General features: G+C 37.0%; 3 protein-coding genes across 8 annotated transcripts; 2 read left to right on the top strand and 1 right to left on the bottom strand.

Moving 5' to 3' along the window:
* The first annotated feature begins 1,594 nt into the window (after nucleotides 1–1,594).
* On the top strand, nucleotides 1,595–6,661 carry LOC119773178 (cytochrome P450 2K4-like). Of its 4 annotated transcripts, XM_038270053.1 has the most exons (11): nucleotides 1,596–1,778; nucleotides 2,373–2,561; nucleotides 2,735–2,834; nucleotides 2,919–3,081; nucleotides 3,162–3,311; nucleotides 4,137–4,297; nucleotides 4,415–4,594; nucleotides 4,678–4,819; nucleotides 4,903–5,087; nucleotides 5,177–5,318; nucleotides 5,426–6,661. In XM_038270053.1, exons 2-11 carry the CDS (start codon nucleotides 2,530–2,532, stop codon nucleotides 5,611–5,613), a joined length of 1,443 nt encoding a protein of 480 aa, XP_038125981.1. In that variant the 5' UTR covers nucleotides 1,596–1,778; nucleotides 2,373–2,529; the 3' UTR covers nucleotides 5,614–6,661. The 4 variants fall into 4 exon arrangements, with proteins under 4 accessions (XP_038125980.1, XP_038125979.1, XP_038125981.1 ...); XM_038270052.1 differs by lacking the exon at nucleotides 2,373–2,561 and having other exon boundaries at nucleotides 1,595–1,778; nucleotides 2,615–2,834; XM_038270051.1 differs by having other exon boundaries at nucleotides 1,595–1,778; nucleotides 2,373–2,834.
* A 1,675-nt stretch (nucleotides 6,662–8,336) lies between these two features.
* Nucleotides 8,337–13,428, bottom strand: LOC119773177. 2 transcript variants are annotated; one of them, XM_038270050.1, is made up of 4 exons: nucleotides 13,247–13,428; nucleotides 10,086–10,738; nucleotides 9,870–9,983; nucleotides 8,337–9,656 (listed from the first exon to the last, which is right to left on the bottom strand). In XM_038270050.1, exons 2-4 carry the CDS (start codon nucleotides 10,731–10,733, stop codon nucleotides 8,715–8,717), a joined length of 1,704 nt encoding a protein of 567 aa, XP_038125978.1. In that variant the 5' UTR covers nucleotides 10,734–10,738; nucleotides 13,247–13,428; the 3' UTR covers nucleotides 8,337–8,714. The 2 variants fall into 2 exon arrangements, with proteins under 2 accessions (XP_038125978.1, XP_038125977.1); XM_038270049.1 differs by having other exon boundaries at nucleotides 13,252–13,428.
* An 18-nt stretch (nucleotides 13,429–13,446) lies between these two features.
* LOC119773180 (RNA-binding protein with serine-rich domain 1-like) lies at nucleotides 13,447–18,951 on the top strand. 2 transcript variants are annotated; one of them, XM_038270056.1, is made up of 7 exons: nucleotides 13,447–13,532; nucleotides 15,470–15,619; nucleotides 15,713–15,892; nucleotides 15,999–16,104; nucleotides 18,068–18,221; nucleotides 18,302–18,446; nucleotides 18,535–18,951. In XM_038270056.1, coding segments are annotated over exons 1-7 (843 nt in total). In that variant the 5' UTR covers nucleotides 13,447–13,530; the 3' UTR covers nucleotides 18,641–18,951. The 2 variants fall into 2 exon arrangements, with proteins under 2 accessions (XP_038125984.1, XP_038125983.1); XM_038270055.1 differs by lacking the exon at nucleotides 13,447–13,532 and adding an exon at nucleotides 14,752–14,771.
* The last annotated feature ends 4,562 nt before the right edge of the window (nucleotides 18,952–23,513 follow it).

Here is a 23,513-nt window from a genome sequence, read left to right as displayed (position 1 = left end):
AAAAAATACTACTTCTTCTTCTTCCTCAAAAACTTCTTTTTTACAGACTTAAAAACTTCTAAAGACGAGGGAAAAAAATATTGATACATTAAAATATCACAATATCTTCATATGCTGATATATTGCCATTTAAAAACACCATATCAATCTCTTTTACTAATGAAATATTGCTATATGTCATTGTTATGCTACGAAATCCCCCAAAACTTCACGAAATTTTGCCATATTTTTATATGTTGATATATTGACGCGGTATCGATCTATTTTACTAACAAAATCTCACAAGAATTTGCAAAATATCACGAGAGTTTGTAACAGAACCATGAAATTTCACGAGATTTTTAAAGTAAAATAGATCGATACCACGTTTTTAAAAATCAATTTGATATCATCAATTTGATATCATCAGCATATGAAAATATATTTGAGTATATTATTTTTCAAAGTGTCAGAAATGGATAACAAAACTGCTATTTTCAATGACTACTTATTTTTGTCCAGCTTTAACATCGGTATTGATATCGGTTATCAGCTACATGAGTTTTAAAATATCTGCATATCGGATATCGGCCAAAATCCCAATATCGTGCATCCCTAATATATATTTATATATATATATATATATACACACATCAGTGTTACAGAGTATGGGCTGGAAACCTCAAGGTCAAAGTGGGAAACACCTCCAAAGATGGTAGAGAATGAGCCAAGATCCTGTGGGACCTCCAGATATAGACAGACTGAATGGTAATGGCAAACCAACCGGACATTGTGGTGGTGGACAAAAAGCAGAGGAAAGCCATTGTGGTTGACATAGCAATACCAAGTGACTGCAACATCAGGAAAAAGGAACATGAGAAACTAGAGAAATACCAGGGAAGAGCTGGAGAAAACCTGGAAGGTCAAGGCATCAGTGGTGCCGGTGGTCAATGGGGCACTCGGGGCAGTGACCCCAAAACTTGAGGAGTGGTTACAGCAGATCCCTGGAAATCAGGCATCTCTGTCTAGATGCATGCAGTTCTAGGAACAGCAAAGACACTGCTCAGAACCCTCAAGCTCCCAAGTCTATCAGGATCTTTGCTCTTCCATTCTCCATCACCTTGGGAAGTGACTCCCATTTTGACCTGGGGAGGTCTCCAGTTTCTACTCTGCACAGATGTTTCTGTACACCACACTAGCCAATATGCAGAAACAGAAACACCTTTGCAGAATACAAAAGAAAACTGGATAAATCCATGTCAAAATCCATTTTTTGCCTCTTAAAAGTTACATAAGAACAAAAAATTATTATTGAATATTTCACATTAATGTAAACTCTTTAGCAGACTACAGACAAAGAATATATTTAATCAATAATATTTAATCAATATTTAAATATGCATATATTTGGATGCTTAGGCAGGTGGCGTCACTGTGATTATCACATTTCACCGACAGGGGGCGTCCGCGCTACTTTTTTGAAAGCTGTGCGCCGGTGGTGATTTCTCAATGTGCAATGGGCTCTATGCACAGCTCCACTTCTTCCTGAATTTAAGGCAGCTCCTTTGTTTCCTGTCTTTCATTACTGGACGAACTGATTAATCCAGGTGTGTCTGGCCAGTTACTTAGGTCATACACACCTGGATTAATCAGTGCATCCAATCATGAAAGACAGGAAACAAAGGAGCTGCCTTAAATTCAGGAAGTAGTGGAGCTGTGCATAGAGCCTATTTGTTTAAAAAAAAATTTGGGTCGAAGCGTCCCTGTAAGGAGGAAATACATCAGATTCTGATTTATTGGTGAGTTTAAATAACCTTCACCTTACTATAAAAAGCCTAGTAGTGCGTACTGTTTGATATTTACAATATTATTACCTTGTTTACATGAATGTGCGTCCCTATAGAAAAACATATTTGCGATACAAACATTTTTTGTTCTGAAAAAATGTTGACACTTGTAATTCTTAAGGAAACAAAGGTTATAAGGTGGGCTGCAGCCTAATATAATATAATTCTGTTTTTATAGTTTTACTGGGTTCCCTAATAAGTCAAATGAAGCAATACTCTAAACACATCATCTTCCCATACTCTGTTTAATTTATCACAACTGTTTCTCTAGATCAGTGAGAAAATCCATCCATCCATTGGACAAAGTTTCTGTTTCTTAATTTTCTGCTCTTTTAGTGGCCATTAAAAGTAGAAAAACAGAATGTTTTAGTCTTTAGGAAAAGCACACATTAGGCTCAGTAGAAAATCATTTACTATGTGGCATCTACCCAGAACTTGTTTTGTTATTATGTGTCTCCTCTGTATCCTCAATGGCTGCTTCCAACTTACTGGGCTGCAGTGCCTCTTTTATCTTCATAACAACCATCTTTCTGGTTCTTGGCACAGATTCATCAGAACGTTTCGAACAGTCCTCCCCTCAAAGCTGCTTATTATGGCTCATTCATACTCTGTGTCACTCTGAATTTGAGCTGAAACAGAGTGTGCTGAACTTGCTTTTGAGGAAACAATCTCTTTGCTCTGCTGCAACTTTGGAAGAGACAATATGACCTATATTTCAACGTTTCCTCAAGTACAGTAAGGATCACTTTCACTTCTAAAGCGTCTGTTGTTGTTTTTTCTGAGTGCAGCTTGTCAGGCTTCTTCCTTCAGAGCTATCAAATAATGTTTGAAGATCTGCAGCACGCGGCTGTGGGTTCCCTGTTTGGGATTACTGTTCTCCTGCTGCTCCTTCACCTGCTTTACTTCAGCTCCCCAGACAGAAGGGATCCTCCAGGACCCAGACCTCTTCCTCTGTTTGGTAACCTGTTCCAGGTTGATCTGAAGAGGCTTGACTACAGCCTTTTTGAGGTAATTTGTTTTTATATATATTTGACATTTTCCAAAGTCATTTTTTGTTTGTCAGTCTCATATTTAGCTGATTTCTATTGTCAGCTGTCCAAAAAATATGGACCCGTGTTCCAGGTCCACTTTGGGCTGAAGAAGGTGGTGGTCCTGGCAGGGTACAGGACTGTCAAAGAGGCTCTGGTGAACCATGCTGAGGAATTTGGAAACAGAGACATCACACCAATATTTCACGATTTTACAAAAGGAAATGGTCAGATTGATTTATTTTTACCCAAGGTTCAGGAGTTATTGCCATTTCTCTTCAAACAAGTTGCCCTAATCTGTTTCCAGGTATTTTATTTTCCAATGGAAACTCATGGAGGGAAATGAGACGTTTTGCCCTCACAACCCTGAAAAACTTTGGAATGGGGAAGCAGATGATTGAAGAAATAATCATTGAGGAATGTCAGCACCTCATTAAAGAATTGGAACAATTTGAAGGCAAGTTTATATTTTTATACATCAGACAAAACACACATTTAAAAAATAGGTTATTAGGCTTATGTTTTTTCCCCCACAACAATGAAAAGGGTTAAACAGGACAGTCAGCAGAAACGTTTATTGTAGAAGTTTGTCATCCTTTCTGTTAGATAATGAAAATATAATATAAATAGTACGTTTTATAAAAAAAATTATACATTTATTTATCTTGCATGTATTTCATATTTCAAACAATAAATGTTCTAAGATTGCATTTTATTCCTGTCCAGATTATTATAGACTAGATTCTTCTTTAAATCAGATGTTCTTTTGCAAAAAAACAAACTTTGTTAGTGCTTTTAAGTAAAATGTAGAATACTATATTAATATTGGCCTGATATCAAGCAAAAAAATCAGATTATATCAGCCTGCAATTAAAAACTCCTATATTGCTGTATGTATATATATATATATATATATATATATATATATATGTGTGTTTATGTGAGCTGTTGGTTATTAATAAATGGTTCAGTTATCATACCTGTCGTTGCTATTCTCTGTTTGCATAGTGTCATTTGATCAAACCTCTTCATACATTCCACATTACAAAGTAATTATTAAAAGTATGCATGATGCATGTTGATATCTTATCGGGCCAAAATCGGTATCAAATGTGCAACATCTACATTGGATGGGAAATGAAAATGTATTTTGAGAAATCCCTACATCTTGGTGTGAAAAAGTTGATGCACGAATACATTTCACGACACTATAACATATCATCCTGAAAAATTTTAATGTAAAAAGGTCTTGTTTGTGACTTTTTGATTTTATTTCTAACAGGTCAAGCCTTCAGCAACACCCAGCCTATCAACTATGCTGCTGCTAATGTTATAGCAGCCACCGTATTTGGTAAAAGATTTGATTACAAGGACCCGAATTTCCAAGCTATGGTGGATAGAGATAATGAGATTATATATCTGACAGGAACAGTTTCCTTGTTGGTATGAATAAAAAGCATTGTTTTATAAGAATATGTGCATAATAACAAGGTTGTACCATTGGTTTTGGCATGGCTGTTAATTTGTCCTGATTAGTTTTATTTTACGATTCTTTTCCAGATATACAACTTTTTCCCTTGGTTGGGTCCTGTCCTTAAAAACTGGAAGAATTTGATGAAGCATGTGGAAGATGGGAAGGCGGATGCAAGGAAGATGATAGAGCAGCTGAAGCAGACCCTGGACTTGGATATCTGCAGATGTTTTGTTGATGCTTTTTTGATTCACAAAAGACATCTTGAGGTGAGAAATCCAACCTCAAGAACTTTGCACTAACAGTGCAAATGCAGATGGGTAATTTATTTATTTTTTGGATGTTGCAAAAGGATTCTGCCATAAAGAACCCACACTTCCATGATGATAACCTGCTCTACAGTGTGGTAAACCTATTTGCAGCTGGAAATGATACGACAGGAAATACGCTGAAGTGGTGCCTCCTTTACATGGCCAAGTACCCTCACATTCAAGGTTCTAAAACAAACATTCTTCAGGTGATGGTTTGCTTATTAAACATTATGTAGTGTGGTGATTTGCTTTCAATGTGCATCCAGTGCGGGTTCAGGAGGAATTGAGCCGGGTGGTCGGAAAGCGGCAGGTTAAAGCGGAGGACAGGAAGAACTTACCGTACACTGATGCGGTCATCCATGAGTCACAGAGATACGCTAACATCGCGCCGATTGCTATTCCTCATTCAACCAGCAGAGATGTGACCTTCCAGGGCTACCTTATCCAGGAGGTCGGCTCTTTACATTAAACTTGGCTGTTTTTGTTTTTTTTAAATCTCATATTTGAAGAAATTTGACAGATTTTCTTTTCCCCTCTCAGGGAACTACAGTGTTTCCTCTTCTTACTTCTGTTTTATACGACGAGAGGGAATGGGAGAATCCCTACAGCTTCAACCCGTCACATTTCCTAGACAGTGAGGGTAAATTCATCAGGAGGGAAGCTTTCCTGCCCTTTTCTGCAGGTACTCTGCAGATCATTATATTCGTTTGAATTAATGTTTCACAGGCAGCATTATGTGTAATGATTTCTCTGGCTGTACTACTGTAGTTACTTTGCTGTTGGTTTCAGGTCGCAGAGTTTGCCCTGGAGAGAGTTTGGCCAAAATGGAGCTCTTCATCTTCTTCACCTCTCTCCTTCAGCACTTTAATTTCAGCCCAGCACCTGGGATTTCAGAAGATGAACTGGATTTATCTCCTGTTGTGGGCTTCACCCTGTCCCCTCAGCCCCAGAAGCTTTGTGCCTTTCTTCGCAAGTGAAGAATAAAGCTGATACTTGGACAAGGTACTTTGCATATGTAGGAGGCACTTCTTTACCACAGCTGAGCCCCTTTTGTAAAGGACTATATCTGCGCAACTATAGCTGTATAAAGCAAATTTATTGGATCTTAAGTCTTCTTGTACATGAAGACTGAATAAAGCTGCATATAAAATCATACACATCACCAAAGTAATAATTAAACACTAGTCTTTGGTAGTTCTAGATGTATAAATTACAAATTCTGAAATTATTTTCAAAGGTTTTATTATTTTTCTGTTTGTATTCATTTATAATCTTTGCCCTAGCTGAAACAGACTGGAGACACTTTAGTGGATGTGACTACTGGCACATAGTTGAAATTCTCCTCCTGCCTCATTTAGTATCAGAGGGTAAAAACAGCACGTTCTGTACTTTTCCTTGCTTTTGTCAGATGAAATCAAGTTCATCTCTTGAGAGCGTGAGTCAGGACAGGGTGGAGCTAAACGGCTTCCTTCCACTTTTTGTTTTGATTGGCTCTCTGATATAAAGTGGATAAACTGGATCCAAAACCAGCTGTCACCCTCCCTCATGATTTGCAGATTACCTACTGAGCTCATTGTGAATTTCGGGTACCGACCTACCGACTTTGTGTCGGGACTAACTCAATGCTACGGGCCGGCCCAAGGCAAAAGAATATTTCATAGTTTTTTTGCATGTATATTAATTTCTTTATAAATATTACAAAACACAATTTACATAATCAAAAAATGCATTTTTTACAAAAAAAATATAGTTAACAGTTTAGAAATTATTACTTATACATTAAAAAAACAAAACATTGAGAAACGACTAGTATAAGCTTCTCGGAGACAAACTAACCGTTGCAGAACAAAGGTAAGCTTAAAATGTTACAGTTATTTGATTTAATTATATACTTTTTTTTTTTCACAATTTAATCTTTGTCAAAGCTGTTGTATTTTGTTTGCTTTTGTTCTTGTACTAGTTGGAAACAAAGTATAAACCATGTAACACTTTTACAATAAAGAAGCTGCATACTGGTTACCTTTATTAATTGTATCAATGCTAAATGACGCATACAAGTAGGAGACCGTAAACATCACTGCTAGATGCTTTTAGAGAAGGTGTGTTGGTGATCTGATCATTAGCCTGTTGATTATAGCAATAGATATAATTTGCATAAATAGAGGGCCCCAAAATCAACAGTTGTTTAGGGTTCTATGGAGGATTGGGCCAGCCCTAAAAAAATGCTTGAATGAAGAAGTTCACAATAAAGTGCGGAGCTTCAGTGTTGCACTAAATAAAGTACACAACTATCGGACAAAATCTTGCAATGAAAAAGCAAGTAAATTGATCCCAAGATGTAGCAGATTTGCGCCGCCTGTCACAGCAGTTGGTAGCCAAGCTGCCTCCATGCAGTTTTATACAAACAAAAACAAATTGACTCTGCTCAGCATTATAGAATTGTAGTGAATTATAATCATATTATAATCATAATCATATTATAATCATATTAAAAACAAAAAAAGGAACGATAATTATGCCTGGTTGACAAATGAAGCTTCTAACAATAGTTTGAGTTGGGCTCCCTTCCTTCAGACACACCTGAAGAAACAGATTAAGGTTTGAGGCTGCCTTGTGGGACGTCTTTTAAAAACCTCTAGCTTTTAGTTGCTTTTGGAGGTATTTCTTCATCCTTTCACTGTATACATTCTATATCACTCCTTGAAATACTTACACCGTGGAGTAATAAAATTTTCTAGATCAAACTGGGGTTATTAGAGTTTCAGGCTACAAAAAATAAAAGTTCAAGATCAAGAGATGTATTGACACTGTTGCGATCCATTGTCGCTGATGTAACCGGAACTACGCCGCTCTGAAGACACAAACCACCGGCGTAGGTTTTAAAAAGACACAACTGTTTCTTCAAATCAGGGAGAAAAATCCATCCATCCAATGGACAAAGTTACTGTTTCTTAAATTTCTGCTCTTTTAGTGGCCATTAAAAGTAGAACAACAGAATGATTTAGTCTTTAGGAAAAACACACAACAGGTTCACTAGAAAATCATTTACTATGTGGCATCTAGCCAGAACTTGTTTTGTTATTATGTGTCTCCTCTGTATCCTTGATGGCTGTTTCCAACTTACTGGGCTGCAGGTCCTCCGTTTTTTACCGTTTTAACTGCAGGTAACATCTCTGTGTCAGCATTTTATTCACATTTATCTGCTGCTATTATAAACGACCCTCTCAAATGCATTAAGCCTTTAAACTTTGAACATCACGCAGACTTTGAACGCACTCTTAAACCCCTCTTCCCTTTTTTATTTCTTGAATTAGCTTATTTTCAGTAGTGTTTAGTGTTTTGCTTAGTTATTAGATATAATACTGTGTGATTGTAGCTAATAAAGGTACCATTGTATTTTTAATCCGTGGTCTTTTGTGTTCATTTTACACAGTGAACGATTTATCACTCAGGCTGGATTGACTCTTCTTTCAGTAGCATCCGAATGAGGAGAGACACATTTATTTAGTTGGTGGTTCATAACCTAAATTACTAAATTGGTGAAAGACAACTGTTTTTTTAACAGCTGGATTCAGGAGTCTAACCTTTTAGGAAAGGGGCTAAAACCCTGGTCAATAAGCAAATTACAGTTAAAATCATTCAACTGGTAATAAAAAACTAGTTTTACCCTTGATTTGAATGAATTAAATATAACTTCCAATTCAATTATTTGATATATTCATAATCTTCTGGTAAGCTGGCACAACAGTACATTGGATCAGTTTTTTTAATCTTGTATGCTGCTGCTTATCAGATAATACAAGACAAACTTATAAAAACAAACTGAAATTGTGTTAGTAAAAGGCGTAACAATTTGTTTTATACTGCGATGAAGGCAAATCAGAGTTGTATGAAAATAACAACTTTCAAATCTGTTAATCTTTTATTGTATTATATGATAATAAAACTCAAAATAAGTGATTAAAAAGCCACCTCTATGATTAATCCTAAAAACCTCATATGTACCTTACGTGACAATGCAACAACAACTTAGAAAAGACACAAGTTCAAGTTCTTTGGATCACTAACGTGGTGAAATCTAAGGTCCTTCTACCTTGATGCTACTGAGCGGCTGGTTGTGTGAAGTGGAGTTCATGACCTGCTGGCTTGACCCGCTGCAGTCCGTGAAAGTCCTCCCAGAACAGCTGCTGGAAAAATCAGCAGTTTTATTCTCTGGCGTTCTGAACGTCTGAGTTTGTGTCTGGTTGTAGGCAGAGATGTACGACTGTGTGTAAGGTGGCATGAGTGCTTGACTGGTTTGCTGTGGGTAGGCGGCTGGATATGTTTGTGTCTGAGAGGGCGTGTGATTCAGAGTAAGGCTCTCTGTGTTGCTACATGGTGGAAACCCATTTATGCTTGTAGGGCTCATCCCTGGAACTTTAAAGCTCTCTATGTTTTCTAATCTCTCTAAAGAGTTATAGCCCGGCTGAGTCTGACTGCATTGTGAAAACGGGCTTTGACTAAAAGTGTAGGTGTCTTGGCCAAAAGAGGCTGCAGCAGAGGCCGCTGGCAAAGAGGATGGTGAAGGAGTTTTGTTGAGACGCTGCGGAGCTCTGTTACAGAGTCCTGTTTTAGAGGCGAGTGTTTGGAGAGTGCTGAGGATCTGCTTTTGAATCTGTGTCTGCTGTGACTGCTCCCTCTCAAGGCGGCACTGCTGTTCCACCAGCATCTTCACTGCCAGGCCCAGGCTGCGCACCTCAGAGCCAAGGCTCTGAATGTGGTCCTGTAAACTTCCCCTTCCTCTAGTATCCTGGACTGCCTGGGGCGGATTTGGATTCCCCTCACTACGAGTAGTGGGGCCTTGATTCCTGGGGGACGGCAGGCGGAGAGTGCCAGGGGATGTCAAAGGTGCCGGCAGGCGGGTGGGAAGGCGAATCCCAATACGTGGAGGTGGGTGAAGGGAGCGGACGCTCTGTCCTGGTCTCTGTGCAGCAAGGCGTTGGGGGGAGCCATCTCCCTCTGGCTGCTCTTCCATAACATTCTGAAACAATAAAAACATGTAAGAGTATTTATGGTAAACTTGCAGGAAAAAAAATACTTGCATTTATTGATAACGGCTTGCAGGATGGGGCTATTGAGTTTATGTTTGTTCATAAAGATTCAGGATAAAAACTAAAAAACACTGATCCAAAAAATAAAAAAAGGGAGGCAATGGTATTGCTCTTAAGCCATTTAATATTTGTAGGGTTCTCACCTTTTCAGCAGTCAGATCATAGGTTTCAGACTGCTGTGGAAGAGAGCTGCTTAAACCTGAGCTTTGAACACCTGGCTGATCCCTCCTCAACAACGCTGCCACCTGGTGGAATGACTGTAGGATAGCAAAATATTAGAAAAACACCTACTTTAACAGTCTGATTAACTTTAAGGAAATCAAAAAACAGTTTGATAGTAGGGAAAACTGTTTATGTACCTTTGTCTTATGTGACAGGGCTCTGTCCAAAAGTCTTTTTCGAGCGGCTAAAATGGAACTGGTGGCTGGAGAAGGTGTGACTCTCCTTCTCAGGAATCCTCCAGAAGCAGTTAATGTGGAAGACATGTTTGGACCAGTCCCTGCTCTTGACACAGCTAACTGGGTCCCCCTTTGCTGGCCAGGCTGTGCAAGTGAGGTGACACTAACAATCTGGATGTCATTTTCCTCCTTATTTCCTGCAGGCTGCTGCTCTGACCTGCAGCTGCTTCCGCTGGTCTCCCCAGATCCAGAGGAATTTGTGTTAGTCCCTGAATTTGTGGATGCCTGTTTGGAGAACTCAGTAGAAGCTGAAAATTCAGCTCGCGGGGGCCTATCCTGTCTAATGTTCTGAAGATGAGCATTGCTCCACCTCTCTTGCATTGCTCCAGCTTGCACCTGAGGCTGTGGTGCCAATGAGCTTCCTCTGGCCTCTGGAGGTCTAACCCTCCCTGGTGGCCTCCCCTGGAACTCCCTCAGGTAAAGGTAGATGGCTTGAGCAGACACTTTGATGTTCTCCAGCTCCAGTACGGCTTTGATTTTGCGGAAACTGAGACCAGCTTTCCGCAGCTCCACCACTTTGTGTTTGGCAGCATCATCAAGTCGGCCCATACTTGCTGCAAGAGTCAGAAACATAAAAGTTACTAACAGATTTTTTAAAGCCAGTTTCCAAGGATTCATTTTTACATTTTTATTGGTTTTCATTTTTATTTAGTTTTGACCTCTGATGTCAGTTCTGTTTTACTTTCAATTTAGTTTTTATTTTAGTTTTAATCTTTTATGTAATACGACTTATCAGGGACAAGACAAAAAAAAAAAAAAACCCAACAGAAATAAAATCCAGATAAGCACAGATCACTGCAGCAACACAAATTACCCAAATGCCATCCGTAAATCATAAATCAGTAAAGTGGAAAAAAAGGCAAAAACAGCAACTGGAAAATAGACCTTATATTAATGCAGAATAATGAAGACACAAATGAAAGCTTAACATTTTCTCCCTTAAATTCGTTTTAATTTGTTTTGTAAACTTTTATTGCAGTTCAGGTTTTTTTTTATTTTTTGGAAGGTGTATTTTTTATTTCTACTTAAGTTAAAAAAATGTATTCAATATTTTGTAATGTCTGGTATTTTAAATTCTTAGAGACGAATTAAAAATGTTGGTCTCTCTATATGTGATATCTGGTTATATTATTTTTTTCATATTAATAACTACCACTGAATGGTGAAAAGAAAAAAGCTCATCTTCAAGCATGTGAGGGTAACTGCTTTAAAAAAAATTTCATTGTTTGTTCACATGTTTTTGACTAAAAGTCAGCACAATCATAGTTAAGAGTACTGGTGCAATCTGAACTGAGAAGAAGTGCATCCAGCTCTTCACTGGTCTGCTTTGTATTTTTGATATTAAAGGTCATACCTAAAATTCTTTTCAGTAAAACAGATTCATTTTCTAATTAATTTCTAATTCATCAACAGAACCTCTAGTGGATGCAGAATAAAATGATCAGTAGAGAAAAAAACTAAGTAGGATGGGTTCTTAAACCCTTATTCTAGCAAAAGTGTGAGGAGAATCAAGACTCTCCTGTTTTGTTTTTGGTTTGTTTTTATATAAGAAATAATAATCAAAATAGCTGTCAATAATTTTTGTGTCAGCAAACACACCCATTACCTTCAGAAGTCACTTAATTAGCGAACAGAATCCTCCTGTTTGTAATAGAGGCTGTGTTCAATTTCGGCGGCTGCGTCTTCCAAAGGACACAGCCTACCTGGAAATTTGGCAAAAGTTTCACTGCCCCTCACTCAACATACACTCTGTCGCCTAGCAACCATGATAGTTGACTCACAGAGCAGGAAGAGAATGGATGCCAAACTAGTTAATTGTCATTGTTGAGGAGCTTAAGTGGCAGGACATTAGTCACAGATATCACAATTCACAGATATTGGAACGTGAGCTTAAATGTCAGCCAAACCGATTTTCACAGGGACAGATAAAACCTTTCAATAAACTAAACATTATCCGCTACATATCTGACTCAATAACCATCTAAATATTCACATACTTGTATGTGGCTGATAGGTGCAATAGTTTGCGGATTCATTTATTCATTCAGTAGCCATGCATTGAGACCACATGAAGGTAACTCCATTTGCTATCCATTGTACTTGTTTTGTTTGAGTTTTTAATGAATGCTTTTTTTAATTGATAACTTTGCAGCATTTGTTTACTGTTATTTTCATTGTGTAAATGAATAAAGAAAAAAATATATATTGGCTCCAGAAATTGTCCCATAAAACAGGGCAGTGCATAGAGATGAGTTAGACTGATTTCAAAATAAATAATAAGTATTAACATCAGCCGTAAAGAAAAACAGCAACGATCAATCTAAGGACTGGAGGACTTCACAAAGTCTGCCATGGAACTATTTGCACTCAACTCAAATAATTTGCAAGACTGTGAACAATGTGAAGAACCTCCATCTGCCAAATAATGCTATTATTGCTATACATTTAGAAAAAAAAAAAAAAACATATGATTTGACCATAGTTTATAGGATCTTATAGGCGTCAAGCATTTAAATAAATTATTTTCACTATATTAAGAAAAATATTAGTGCACCTGTTCATTACAATTTTGTACTTGAATTTCAAAATAAAGGCGTATCTTAAAGAAGACGATGCGAATGTTTTAATTTCGCATCAATGTTAAATATTTAATCGATATATTGTTACACCTTTATAGCCAAGAAACCTGGGGAAACTGGAAAAGATGCAGATCCATAGTTTAGGTGGAATAATATGTTACTGGACAGCAAAGTCAAAACCCTGTTCAGGATATTTTAACGCTCTCCAAGGCACTTTAAATGAGAATAAAGTATATCTGATTATAATTTTGTATGTATCCCTGAACCCAGACTAATAATCTGTTAATAAAAATTCAGCAAGACTTAAAAGCATTTCTATATCAGCGACATTGTAATAATAATCAGCGACCACATAAACCCCAGATTTATCAGGTTTTCAAGGGAAATCCAACACAGGTCTTCTTGAAGACAATCATCATGTGCAGGAAATGGACAGAGATTATTAGCTGAGCTAGCTAATAGCAGACAAAATAAAATGCAGACCTTACCCTGCGGAAGCCTGTCAAAATTGAGGAAGCTCGTTCGGTTTTTTTTTTGCAAAAAAAAAATATATATATATTTTATTGCACCTAATAGACTTGATTTAATTTTGTATGTCTACAGCACTCTCTCATACGCAAACGCGTAATCCGTTCCTTCTCTTCAAATAACGTAAAATAAACAAATAAGCGGCGCTCAATGAGCTACGCAACTTCCGCTGTCGTCATCAATCAGCGACGTCCAGGCCGCGAGTGGTCCAAGCGAAGCCTTTTTATTCGAAAAAAGAAATGTATGTTGAAGCTCTTCTTTCATTCAAATCAAATATTTATTCTGGTATACGATGTAGTTAATCGACTGTGGCGCATTTGGCGCTCTGGCTATATTGGTGTCTGCGTTATAAGAAGCTGTGCGTTGGGTTAACGGCAGCGGCTTGTTTTCGGGAGGCGGCGAGGGTTGAATGAAATTCAATGGCGGCCTGTTTTATCCGAGTGTCGAGCTTTTTCATAGAGAAACACAACTCGATCAAATTCTGACGTGGTTATTTTTATCACACTTGCGTTATAGAACTATAATGTTTACATTTTGTAATTAAAATAATTTAAAAAAAATTGATAAATACAGTTAATGATTCAATGACCAATGTGCGCGTTCTGGTAGACGTTATTTATTTTTCAATTCGAATTGCAACACTAATAATCGAGCGAGTAAGGGGTAAAGTTATTAACTATATTTGTTTCTATTTAAAACCTAAACGTCGCTATAAATCGGTTAGGATATACACAGTCCCTGTGCAAAACTAGATGAAAAATAAATTACCTTTAAGTTGTATAAGAATTTGTGTTTGTTTCAAAGACTAATAAATATGAAGTTAATCATTTCTGAATGATATAACATATTCATACTGGCACATGTATGACCAGTATGAAAATTATTTATCAATATAGTATATAAAGAGTCCTTATGGTTATCAGTAGCACAGCGTTTTAAATGGGTAATGAAATAATGCCAAATGTATTATATGGTAAAATGTGTTAAGACTCTATTCATTAACTACATATCTTCCTGCTATAAATACATTATTACTTTTAGACCATAAGTTTCATCATCTCTTTGAGATATTTAGCATCATCATCATCATCAGTACTAAGAAAACAATGTTTTCTCTGCTGTATCAATACTTTGGAGCAAATAAAATATGCTCACCGGACCATCAGCTGTCATGATACTGGTCTGAGAAATTGGATGTACTGATTTAAAATGGTTTAAAATACATCTGGCTGAATGTTATCTTACTTGGCACTAGGTGCTTGATCTCATCATTTTGCTTTTCCTGAAGAGAAAGATGTCTTCCTGCAGCCTTTATTGTGCATTGAATAGGCTCAAAGTGCAGCTCTATTTAAGGAACTTTAATCAAGAACAAGTATCAACATTTTATTTTCACTGGATAAAGTTAACTTTTTTTTTTACAGCAAATACTATAACCTGACAATGTGGTTATGGAAAAACACTGCATAAAGATTCAAATGAGGTAAACCTCGTTAGGAGCGTTAGACTTCAGGGTTCATTCATCCATACTATCTTTTTGGATAGCTAAATTACTGGGCTAGGAAGGGGAAAAAATATTTTTGTCTTCAGTTTCTTTCCTCAGACTTAAGTTTTGCAGCCACTCTTTTCTGCTCAAGCTGATATATTTGTGTGTTCTGAGGGGGAGTGTGGGCCTAGTGGGTTAAAGTAGTGCTCTGAGAAGTACCCGGTTCAATCCCCACAGAGTAAAAACCCTTAAACCCCACACTGCTCCCCGGGCGCCACACGATGGCAGCCCACTACTCCCCAAGGGGATGGGTTAAATGCAGAGGTAAATTTCTCTAATGTTGGATCAATAAAGTTCAATATTATTCTTAGACAAAAAGCAAATTAGCATATTGTATACTAAGCACATGTAATTTTAATCTTTCCTTTTAAAACAAACTAGTGTGTTATAAATATTTAACATTATTAAGATTGAAAAAAAATTTGTAAAAACTAACAAGTGTTAGATGTGACAACTTAAGCCACTAAAAAAAATTTTTTTTCAGTTCCACTATTTCTGCATATAAGTAATTTGGATAATTAAGCTGAAACTATTAACAGTGACTATATTTGTGGAAAATGTCAATTTTTTTAGACATAACCATGAGAGAACTTGTGAGAGAATTTAATAATGATTTCTTGCTTTCATGTGTTCAGGGCACCATCACCCACCAAGCGGAAGGAAGATGATAAAACAAAAGACAGAGGTAAAGAGAAGACTGGCACCAAGGAAGGTGATAAGGAGAGAGGAAGAGACAAAGTGAGGAAACGCCGTAGTGCTTCCTCTGGTAGCAGCAGCAGCAGCAGGTTTGCATTCTTTCTGAAAGTCTTTTTGAGGTAATACCAATGCATGATATTTTTTTAAATGAAATAATTTCTATCTTCATGGTTCTGATCCAGGTCAAGCTCATCATCCAGCAGTAGCTCTGGTTCCAGCTCAGGTTCTTCAAGTGGATCCAGCTCTTCTGGTTCTAGCCGCTCTGGATCCTCAAGCTCTCGTTCATCTTCCTCCTCCAGCTCCTCTGGCTCCCCAAGCCCCAGTCGCAGGCGTCATGACAACCGCCGTCGCTCCCGCTCACCGTAAGGATTACCATAAAGTTTTCCTAATAAAAAAAAAAAAAGTTTCATAATTGGATTCACTTTTTGATCAAGTGGAATCAACATATGTTTTTTTTTTTTTTTTTAGCTCCAAAACCCAGAAGAGGGGAGATGATAAAGACCGAAGGAAGCGAAGCCCCACCCCAAAACCAACCAAGGTTCACTTAGGAAGACTGACCAGGAACGTCACTAAGGTTAGTGAGTCAAAGATGAGCTTGAGCTAGTGATGTAAACAAATAATTAAGACTATCTGTTAATGGTTTATTGGATTTGTTTCATCCGATTAATTGATAATGTTTAGAAATTTCTTTCAGTGCTGTAATGTTATTGTTGTCCTCTAGAACATGCTGCTATTCCAAGAGAATATTTCACATTAAATATGCAGAATGTGCTTCAAGATATATATATATATATATATATATATATATATATATATATATATATATATATATATATATATATATATATATATTTATATTATTTTTTTTTTTACATATTCAAACTTGATAAAAAGGATCAGACATGGCAACCATTTAACCACCTGTTTAAAGTTGCTGCTAATACAAAATCTCTCTCAGCACTGAATGCTGGATTAGGCTAAAAACAGAGATGTACATCACAATTACCATCTACTTCATTGGAGCAAGATGTCGATTGACAACATGTCTGGGTGACATATCCTGTCTGTTAAGAATAGTTTATATATTCTTATACATTAATAATCTTAAATTTTAGATATTTTGTTCATCTTTTTTTCCTCAGTAGGTTCCCTTTTTTTATGTCTGATAAATATGTCTGGTTTAATAATGTGCATGAAAACATTTTTTCATTCAGCTAGGAAGATGAAATGATAAAATCGCATATTTACAACCTTACAATTTACAACAATTCGGCATATTATAAAAATGTATTTAGGCCCTTATGTTAATAGAAATATCCTCTTGATACTAGAGAAAACTGAAGCTTTAACAAAAATTTTTGTTTATCAATGAATTGTTTGTGGATCCATAATATTAATCAAAGTCAACTTAATTGATTTATTGATAACTTACATCCCTCCATTGGATGTTTTCTTTTCCATAAAAGCTTACTCTAACCTAGCCATCAGTTGTGTTGCCATTATAGGGGTTAAAGTTGGATTGTTTATGTAAGTAATGTTTGTTGCTGCTCAGGCTCTGTCTGTTGCAGAGGTATTACTGTTTTTTTTATCAATACAGTGGAGGCCTGAATGCAATTTAAGATCCTATTAAACTGTTCACCGTAATCAGATATTTTCATTCTTTTATGATTTAAAAGTACTTCCACTTATACCATTTTTTTTTTTTATTGTTTTCCCATCATCTTAACTTTCCATTTTGTCTTATAGAACAAGGTGTCCAAGTTGTGACAAATAGAAATCCTTACATCTCTGTAACATCCTTACCTGTCAGTGGGAGAAAAGAAACAATTGCTTCAGTTGTATTTAAAAGAAGTGCGATACAGCCATAACTTTTTCCTTTTGCTTAAACTCTGAAATTTAATTGCTTCTTATGGTGACTTCACCTTGATGGAGTTGATCAAGATGTTTCTTAAGTTCCTAGTCTCATAGAACTCTCATAGCCTAGATCTGCTACTCTCCTAGCAGATCTAAAAAGCATGGCACTAACAGGTGTAGTTAATTTCAAATCTACTACGTTTCCACCTGTTTGGAGATTTTTCACCTCGATTTTGAAAAAAGGCTGCTGTGAAATAGTCAACTTTTGTTCTAAATTTGTTGTTTATTTTGAATCCTGTACCCACTGAACCAGCAGCACTCAGTCATCAGCTGACCTTTTTTTTTTTTAACATTAACATCTTTATTTTAAACAACACTTTAGAAACTTACAGATCTTATCACTTGTATAAAATAGAAGTTAAACTCTGTGGGTAGAATGCTCTTGGTTAGATCATTAAAACAACACTTTTTTTTTCTTCAAACGAATAATAAAGACTGAATAAGATGTTTAAAGAGGTTATAAGAGATATATATATATATATATATATATATATATATATATATAAAAGAAAAAAAATGCAAAACTCACCTGTGACCTCTTGGATTAAGGTAGATATATAGTCATATGTACACAATCAAATAGATTTCAAGTTCATTGACTACGGTGCTTCTTGGTTTAACAGGACCATATCCAGGAGATCTTTTCTACTTATGGTAAAATAAAGATGATTGATATGCCCATGGATAGGCTTCACCAACACCTGTCCAAAGGCTACGCTTATGTGGAGTTTGAGACTGCTGAGGAGGCAGCAAAGGCCCTGAAACACATGGATGGAGGTTAGTGTTCATTTCATTGCCTACAGTTTCCTCTGGGTCTCTGTGTTCACTATTAACCATCTTCGGCCTTGTATGTTCAGGTCAGATTGATGGACAGGAAATCAGTGCAGCTGCTGTGCTGACTCAGCGGGTTCGTCTTCCACCCCGTAGATTGTCTCCTCCTCCTCGGAGAATGCCCCCACCACCACCAATGTGGCGTCGCAGCCCACCACGCATGAGGAGAAGGTACCGTCTCTATTAGTGTTCTAGATAAATCAGTCTTTTACTGCTGTCGACCCTAATGGCTGCTCGTGTTTATTTTTGTCCATTGCAGGTCCCGCTCTCCAAGAAGGCGGTCCCCTGTACGCCGCCGCTCTCGCTCCAGATCTCCCGGTCGTAGGCGCCACCGCTCTCGCTCCAGCTCCAACTCTTCCAGATAAACAGCTTTCGCATTCAGATATCACATGGTTTCATAGATTCTGACATCAGATCGCCTAAAACTTTTACTTTTTTGATGACTTCAGTGGGAAGGAAATCATCCTGGTTGTAGCTCTAAGTCTGCTTTGTAAAAGTCAGGGTGCTTTTTTGTCTTTTTGTCATATTTTTGGCTAAGAATATTCTTGGAAAGTTGGCTCCCTTTTTATGTTCTCTACAGCCATCTGCCAACATTTTGTTTGAAATGTGACGTCTTTTTACCTTGTATTGATTGAGTTTTTAGACATTGTGAAAAATAAAAATGCATAACATTCAATATTCTGAATAGCTATTTTTCTTGAACTTCTCAGATCGACACCCACTAGATATGACTTTATTAATTTCTAAAATTATTTAGAAGCTGTAGATAATCAACCCTCTGTGGTTAACTTTATTGCTCCGTCAGTGTCTGTGTGTCTAAACCTTCTGCATTTTTAATGCTTAAAATTGAACACGAGCAAGCATTTAACTACAAGACATGTTTACTTCACCATAATTGCGTATATACTTGAATTTTTTTTTATCTCTCACCATCTCTGCTATATTTTTTTTCTAAGGTCAACTTACAAGAGTTCTGTAGAAGTTATTGTGATCTTGATCTGATAAGCAACTAAATCTGTAATTATATATTTAGACCCCCTCATCTCTATTGGGTGTTGTAATGCAGAACTCTGAACGAGACTGAAAGCAAACCAATATATGAACTTATATCAGTGGAGCACAGTGGGTGATCAACATTTTTCCCAAAGTTATATTTATTAAAAATTCACTAGTTTGAATGTAATAAATACAGGAAGGCGGGTCTCAGAACTGACAATTCAGTAAAGTTAATAGTTTCTACCTTTTTTTTTTTTTTTTTTTTTTTTAAGTAGTGATGGGTGTTAAGTATTGGGAAAAAAGTATATTTCTCCATTCTCACCAAAAATAAAGATACACATATTTTTAAATTTAAACTCAAACTTTCTAACATCTAATTTTATGGATATTTAGCTAATTATAAATCACTCACTTTTGTTTTTTTTTTTTTACAAACTTCACCCTTTTTTTTTACATTGTACATGACATACCAGCATATGATGGATACATGTCTGCAGGATTGTCTTCTTATAGCTAAGACAGATTTTTGTGGCTCCTTCAGAGTGATCCCAGAGGAGGAAATGCTCTCCTCTCTTAGCCTGTTGCTTATATTTTTCCTACCACTCCCATGAGTATTTCTTAATGGCAAAAAGAAAGCCAAAAAAGTTTGTTTGCCAACAGCTAAGTTAAAATGCAAGAAAAAGTCCACTGGCATGATAAGATAACTTTACTATACACAAAGCTATAAATCAGAGGAACCAAGACTGGAAATAACCCTGAATACTATATTTCCTCATAAGCAACAGGGAACCTGCTCAGTTGACAGAAAAATGGACAAAGTTAAAAACAGTCCTGAAGAAAATCTGCAGATTTCCTGAAGAGCTCCTCTAAATATACAGCTGACTGGAATGGCTCAGATGAAAACGTTTACAGGTCTTAGAATATTCCACAATCTATTATTATTATTTTTTTAATCAAATGCAAAATCTTGTACCTTTTTCCTTACACTTAATTATAATTTATTCATTAAATTTTTTTTTTGGTTTATCCCATATAAGGTAAATTCTCTGAAGAGCAGGATTTCCAAGGTTGGAGTCAGGACCCACGATGGGGTGATAAAGATGGTAAAATTCTCAACGTAAACCATATTTATGTGTGTTTTTAATATAAAAAACAATTCAGAAATAGACAAATCCTACTAAACTAGCTGTTTTTTATACTATTACACCCATGGTTTATCAGAATCAGGTTTATTGCCAAGTAGGTTTGCACTTACAAGGAATTTGACTTGGTTTTGATGATGCAGAAAAAATATATATACATAGCTCTATATGATATAAAACATACAATATATTCTATGCAATATACTGTACAGTACATAGCTGTATACTATATACACAGTATTCTGCGTTAATGTAATGCAGAGGGTCTGGAGATGGTACGTTGGTGTGGCTTCTAGGTCCTGAACGGGGGAGAGGCAGTGTCATTGTCATGGGGGCCTTGTTGATAAGGCTGGTAGGGGTTGGGAAGAGAGAGACTGTTCTTGTTGCGTGAGGTTTTGGTCCTGATGGACCACAGCCTCCTGCCAGAGGGAAGTGTCTGAAATAGTTTGTGGCTGAGGTCCCAGGGATCAGCCACAATCTTCCCTGCATGCCTCAGAGTCCTGGAGGCGTACAGACCCTGGAGAGATGGAAGATGGCAGCCAATCACCTTTTCTGCAGACCGGATGACACGCTGCAGTCTGCCCTTGGCGGTGGCACCAGCGTACCAGAGGATGATGGAGGAGGTTAGGATAGCCGTAATGATAGAGGAGTAGAATGCTTGGTTGATTTTGTATACATTTTTGTAAACTCCACCAGTATCATGCATAATGAGTCCAATCTGGTGCTGTTCTGTGGGTCAGAAGCTGCAATGTTTCTAAATTAAAAATAAAGTTGTGCTGTTTATGGAACAGTAGGTGAAAAAAAAAACAAACTTCAATGGGTGTGAATACTTTTGATAAGGACTGTGTCTCAGACATTTCTAGTTCTTCTAAATAAATAAACGTGTGTTCTAAAAAAAAAAAAAAAAGTTAACTGGTTCCCAAACGCTGACTGCGGTTTGCAGTGCAGCTCTAGACCAAATGTTCCAGGGGGGCAGGGTGGAGCCACCGTGTTTTCATGGGGGCACCAAAAAGCATGAAGTACAAGTGCTGGTCATAAAATTAGAATATCATGAAAAAGTAGATTGATTTCAGTAATTCCATTTAAAAAGTGAAACTTGTATATTATATTCATACATTACATACAAACTCATATATTTCAGATGTTTATTTTGTTTAATTTTGATGATTACAAATGACAACAAATGAAAATCTCAAATTCATCATATCAGAAAATTAGAATATTGTGAAAAGGTTCAAAATTGATGGCCCCTGGTGCCACACTCTAATCAGCTAATTAACTCAAACCACCTGCAAAAGCCTTTAAATGGTCTTTCAGTCTAGTTCTATAGGCTACACAATCATGGGGAAGACTGCTGACTTGACAGTTGTCCAAAAGACGACCATCGACACCTTGCACAAGGAGGGCAAGACACAAAAGGTCATCGCTAAAGAGGCTGGCTGTTCACAGAGCTCAGTGTCCAAGCACATTAATAGAGAGGCGAAGGGAAGGAAAAGATGTGGTCGAAAAAAGTGTACAAGCAAGAGAGATAACCGCACCCTGGAGAGGATTGTGAAACAAAACCCCTTCAAAAATGTGGGGGAGATTCACAAAGAGTGGACTGCAGCTGGAGTGAGTGCTTCAAGAACCACCACACACAGACGTATGAAAGACATGGGTTTCTGCTGTCGCATTCCTTGTGTCAAGCCACTCTTGAACCACAGACAGCGTCAGAAGCGTCTTGCCTGGGCTAAAGAGAAACAGGACTGGACTGCTGGTGAGTGGTCCAAAGTCATGTTCTCTGATGAAAGTAAATTTTGCATTTCCTTTGGAAATCAAAGTCCCAGAGTCTGGAGGAAAAGAAGAGAGGCACTTCATCCACGTTGCTTGAAGTCCAGTGTAAAGTTTCCACAGTCAGTGATGGTTTGGGGTGCCATGTCATCTGCTGGTGTTGGTCCATTGTGTTTTCTGAGGTCCAGGGTCAACGCAGCCACATACCAGGAAGTTTTAGAGCACTTCATGCTTCCTGCAGCTGACCAACTTTTTGGAGATGCAGATTTCATTTTCCAACAGGACTTGGCACCTGCACACAGTGCCAAAGCTACCAGTACCTGGTTGAAGGACCATGGTATCCCTGTTCTTAATTGGCCAGCAAACTCTCCTGACCTTAACCCCATAGAAAATCTATGGGGTATTGTGAAGAAGAAGATGCAATACACCAGACCCAACAATTCAGAAGAGCTAAAAGCCACTATTAGAGCAACCTGGGCTATCATAACACCTGAGCAGCGCCACAGACTGATCGACTCCATGCCACGCCGCATTGCTGCAGTAATACAGGCCAAAGGAGGCCCAACTAAATACTGAGTGCTGTACATGCTCATACTTTTCATGTTCATACTTTTCAGTTGGCCAACATTTCTATAAATCCTTTGTTTTTATTGGTCTTCAGTAATATTCTAATTTTCTGATATGATGAATTTGAGATTTTCATTTGTTGTCATTTGTAATCATCAAAATTAAACAAAATAAACATCTGAAATATATGAGTTTGTATGTAATGTATGAATATAATATACAAGTTTCACTTTTTAAATGGAATTACTGAAATCAATCTACTTTTTCATGATATTCTAATTTTATGACCAGCACCTGTACATAAACCAGGGCAAGGATTCAAATATATCAAGAGAGCTGCATGAAGTTAAATTTCCATTCAATTAGGTTTAATTAAAATTCAAACTTCCAACTGAAAATATTTATTTGTGGCTTAAAAATTTTAATTATCCTTAAAATAAAAATCCCTTAGCATAGCAAAAAACCAACTCAAAAAATTGTAGCTATATAAATATCTAAAAGATCAAATAAAGCTATTATTTGGAATATTAGATCAATATACATTCATAATTTAGGAATTTTACATATTCTTAACTTGATTTAAGTTAAAATTACAGTTTTCTATAAAATCAGAATTAGAACTCAAGAAAAACTGATAAATTCAGCTGTATTTTTTTTTGTTTTGAAAAAAAAAAAACATTTAGCGGGTGAAAACTGGGATCCTATCTCAATACCAATGACGCTATCGACATATTGTTTTTTAAGTAATTAGTAAAACAGAATA

The sequence above is a fragment of the Cyprinodon tularosa genome, unplaced genomic scaffold (genome assembly GCF_016077235.1).
Source record: "Cyprinodon tularosa strain WSP-4 unplaced genomic scaffold, ASM1607723v1 ctg75, whole genome shotgun sequence".
In the NCBI taxonomy this organism is placed as follows: domain Eukaryota; kingdom Metazoa; phylum Chordata; class Actinopteri; order Cyprinodontiformes; family Cyprinodontidae; genus Cyprinodon; species Cyprinodon tularosa.
The sequence above is the reverse complement of the archived record's forward strand: the minus strand, read 5'-3'. Positions and strand labels throughout refer to the sequence as shown.

Coding starts and splice junctions, on each gene's coding strand:
- LOC119773178 (XM_038270052.1), top strand. CDS start 2,649: ATGTTTGAAGATCTGCAGCACGCGGCTGTGGGTTCCCTGTTTGGGATT. Junction 2,835..2,918: donor TTGACTACAGCCTTTTTGAG/GTAATTTGTTTT, acceptor TTCTATTGTCAG/CTGTCCAAAAAATATGGACC. Junction 4,820..4,902: donor CAAGTACCCTCACATTCAAG/GTTCTAAAACAA, acceptor ATGTGCATCCAG/TGCGGGTTCAGGAGGAATTG.
- LOC119773177 (XM_038270050.1), bottom strand. CDS start 10,733: ATGGGCCGACTTGATGATGCTGCCAAACACAAAGTGGTGGAGCTGCGG. Junction 9,984..10,085: donor CCCTGTCACATAAGACAAAG/GTACATAAACAG, acceptor GCTATCCTACAG/TCATTCCACCAGGTGGCAGC. Junction 9,657..9,869: donor ATGATCTGACTGCTGAAAAG/GTGAGAACCCTA, acceptor TTATTGTTTCAG/AATGTTATGGAAGAGCAGCC.
- LOC119773180 (XM_038270055.1), top strand. Junction 15,620..15,712: donor GGTAGCAGCAGCAGCAGCAG/GTTTGCATTCTT, acceptor GTTCTGATCCAG/GTCAAGCTCATCATCCAGCA. Junction 18,222..18,301: donor CCTGAAACACATGGATGGAG/GTTAGTGTTCAT, acceptor TTGTATGTTCAG/GTCAGATTGATGGACAGGAA.